Raw genomic sequence first — 3,827 nt, forward strand, 5'->3', positions numbered from 1 at the left:
TACTAATTCATAAATAGTACGAGGTCTGAAGATTATTTTGGTCAAAATAATAAACCTCTCATTTAATTATTGCGACACTCCTGAGGAAAAAAAATTGGTAAATGGTAATGTTGTTTTTTCTCCATTTCGTTTCTACACATAAATTGTCAGAGTAAAACTTTTTTTTTGTTTTTGTAAAAGAAACAAGGCTTAATTTGAAAAGGAACCAAAGTCAACAGAGGATCAGGGTAGAGATAATTTTTTTCATTATAGATTTAAATAGTTTTATTTTTATTAGTCTGATGTAGTGTGGTACATGCCCAAATACAAATCTACATGGTTGTGTTGTATGCATAGAAAAACTATCTTTGTTTTGATCTCCGTGGATAAAAGGGAACTGAAGAAAACAGAACCAAACAAAAACAAGCAAACATGGACACCGAGCCCTCTACGCCTTTGCTTTCTCGAAGTCTCAGCTGGCTTTGTCGGAATTGCGTCCTGTTCTTCAGACCACAACAACTCCTCCTACGCTCTCTCTAGTTCCTTCTTCCTCAATCTCTCTACCAAAAACTCCAAGGTCTTGTATCCATTCCACTTTTATGTTTTCTTTTTAAATCTTCTTCAAACACTTTGTTTTCTTCTCTTCACTCCATTTCAGATCAAATGAAACAAAATGAGATATCACAATTGGATCAGGGACTTAACCATCTGTTTTTGTTTTTCTCTTATGATGTTCTTCTGGCTTTTTGGGTGGATTGGGAGGTTAAAATGGTTGCTAAAATAGTTGCTGCTTCTATAAGCTTTTTGGGATATCCTTCATGAAAAAATTCAGTTTTCCTCAGGTTCTATATGCACAACCTCTTATTTTATTCTGGACATACCAATAAAATAGGTTTCTTTTACATGAGGTGAAACATCCAATCTCTGAAAAAGCAAGGCGAAAAATGATACTTTTTGGGGTCCCAATTCAGTTACGAATAAACAAATGACTCTTGAGCAGTTGAATCCTGTTATCCAGACTTTTGTATGCTCTGAATTTTCTCCTACTTTTGGTATCCTTACTGGAAGAAGAAACCAACAGAAACTATGGCCCACGCTGTTGATTTTTTGAGCCTAGTAAGGAAAATTATATAGGCGTATCAGATTTTTTTTCTTGTAGCTTCAATCAAACTTGGCCGCATTGCATGATTCAGACTTGCTGGGCTCCAGTTTTGGTAGTCCTTGATTTCTCCAGACATCTTCCACATAGAGAATTCCACGTGCAACGTTGGAATTCAGACTAGGAATGGTTTTTTTTTTCATTAAGCTCTTCAAGGATTTAGCCCTTTTCTGAATGAATCCTGAGTCCTGTTCCTTCGGACTCGAAAATTGTCTTTTGTTCCATTACAACATCTCCCAGGATTCCCCATCACAGTATACACACAATTGTTTCACTCTTCTGGTAATCATTAAGGAAAGAATAAAATACTAATAAAACAAAATGAAACGGTTCCTTCCCGTGAACTATTCGAAAATTTTCATACCTGCGAGTCATGCTTAATTGATATAATTTTTCACTGTCCAGTTCTGTACTATATACATCAAGGGAATACAAGAGGCATAAGTAAGCAGCGTGCAGCGGTGGAATCATACTGCAGTGTTGATGGGGCATTTTTCATCTGCGTTCAATAGGTTGGCAAAGTCCTTTGCAACCAAGAGAAGTGGGAGTTCTGATGGATGCAACGGAAGAGAAGCTGCGGAAGCAATGGCAAAGGAAGCCAAAAAAAATCACTTCATGTTGCATAGCTCCGGCACCATTAATGTTGACGGTTCAGACAACTTTGCCTCACTTTTCTCCAAAAAAGGAAAGAAAGGAGTCAATCAGGATTGCTGCGTAGTATGGGAAGTATGTAGCAGTGTCGAATATTTCCCTACTTGTGTTACCAGTATTTTCTTTTCTTAATGGGTATTTACTATTCGAGATTTTTGTTGATGTTGGTTACAGGAATTTGGGTGCCAAGAGGACATGATTTTCTGCGGGATTTTTGACGGGCACGGGCCATGGGGTCACTTTGTGGCCAAGAGAGTAAGAGAGTCAATGCCACCATGTTTGCTATGCAACTGGCAGGAGACACTTTCCCAAACTTCACTTGATCCAGATGTTGATGTTGATATTACGGCAGAGAAAAAGCAACACCGGTTCAATATATGGAAGCACTCTTACTTGAAGACCTGTGCTGCCATTGATCGAGAACTAAAGCAGAATCGCAAGATAGATTCATTTTTCAGCGGAACAACTGCCCTGTCCATTGTTAGACAGGTAAAGATAATACAAAAAGCTTGTCAGAATGAACCAAGCTTAAACACAGCAACTCAAATGATTTTGGTTTCGTTGTTTAATTAGAATTAGAATTTCACCCTCAATAAACTGCCAAGTCAATTTGCACAATGAATCTAGTGACCTCACTCACAGAACATTATCCTGATCTGTGATGGGCAGGGTGAATTAATTGTAATTGCAAACGTTGGTGACTCTCGCGCCGTGTTAGCCACAGCATCAGATGATGGAAGTTTGGTAGCAGTTCAGTTGACAGTAGATTTCAAGCCCAGTTTACCTCGTAAGTGTGTTTCCGTGCATCATTGTAACTGGTCTAGAATGAGTAATTTTTGTGTAAACTAGAAAATGTGGTTACATGGAACTGTTGCAGAGGAAGCGGAGAGAATAGTGGAGTGCAAAGGACGAGTTTTCTGCTTGGAAGACGAGCCTGGGGTGTACAGGGTGTGGTTACCGGAGGAGGAGTCACCAGGACTTGCCATGTCAAGGGCTTTTGGTGACTACTGCGTCAAAGAGTATGGTCTTATTTCAGTGCCTGAAGTAACACACAGGAACATAACCAGCAAAGACCAGTTTGTTGTACTAGCCACTGATGGGGTATACAGCACACTATTTTCCTTAAAATTGTTGTCTATGTTCATTCTGATTGAAACAAAAAATATGAAAATGAAAGAACTTAACATTGTAGAGATGTGTGACATAGTTTGTGCATGTGGTATTGATGTGATATTATTATAGGTGTGGGATGTAATCTCCAATCAAGAAGCAGTGGATATTGTGCGTTCAACAGCAGACAGAACAGAGTCTGCGAAACATTTGGTGGAGTGTGCGATGCGTGCATGGAAACGCAAGAGGAGGGGCATTGCAATGGACGATATTTCAGCTATTTGTCTCTTCTTTCACTCTTCACCATCACTTCACCAAGTTCATGCCACCCTAGAATAGAACAGAACATTTATCATGTAAAATTGGCAAGTCAAGTGCCACTTGCTGTTGCATCCATGTAAACATGGTCCCCTCCGATTAAGGTTTATTCAAATCGATGTCGTGTCTCAGTCTCCTCTTTAATTTGTTAACCTAATTAATCACGTCTATCTTTTTTGTTTTTTAGTATCAACATGTCACCACCTACGTGCTTAAATACGCAGTTTTTTTATGACTCTCACATTGGAATGAAGAGAACGTAAATTGAATTAATTTTCCTACACAAATTGGGTACGGTTAAGTCAAGACTTGGGCCAGTGTTAGTATTCATGGACATAGGGTTGGCACCTAAATTTGACCAAGTGGCCTACTCCACCGTAAATGATTAAATGCGCCGAGATTAATTTTTGTGCCCTAAATTCCAAGAAACCAAGGCATTGACACGCGTCAAGGCATCGGCATCTTTGTGTGGATGTAAATTGACAATCACAGAAGTTTCTCAAAAGTCGAAGAAGGATAGGTTGTCGTTTTAGCACAAAAGCTTTTGTATTTTTCTTCCTATTCAGCTGTCGATTATTGGAATCAGTACGATTCCAATATTATTATTTGA

The 3,827-nt window shown here is 38.8% G+C and overlaps 1 protein-coding gene across 1 annotated transcript; it reads left to right on the plus strand.

Moving 5' to 3' along the window:
- Positions 1-334: 334 nt before the first annotated feature.
- Positions 335-3,348, plus strand: LOC108324335 (probable protein phosphatase 2C 34). Its single transcript, XM_017557271.2, has 6 exons — positions 335-556; positions 1,544-1,864; positions 1,964-2,278; positions 2,459-2,576; positions 2,667-2,890; positions 3,032-3,348. The coding sequence occupies exons 2-6, from the start codon at positions 1,622-1,624 to the stop codon at positions 3,236-3,238; spliced, it is 1,107 nt and encodes a 368-aa protein (XP_017412760.1). The 5' UTR covers positions 335-556; positions 1,544-1,621; the 3' UTR covers positions 3,239-3,348.
- The last annotated feature ends 479 nt before the right edge of the window (positions 3,349-3,827 follow it).

Source organism: Vigna angularis, chromosome 3, assembly GCF_016808095.1.
Source record: "Vigna angularis cultivar LongXiaoDou No.4 chromosome 3, ASM1680809v1, whole genome shotgun sequence".
Lineage (NCBI taxonomy): Eukaryota > Viridiplantae > Streptophyta > Magnoliopsida > Fabales > Fabaceae > Vigna > Vigna angularis.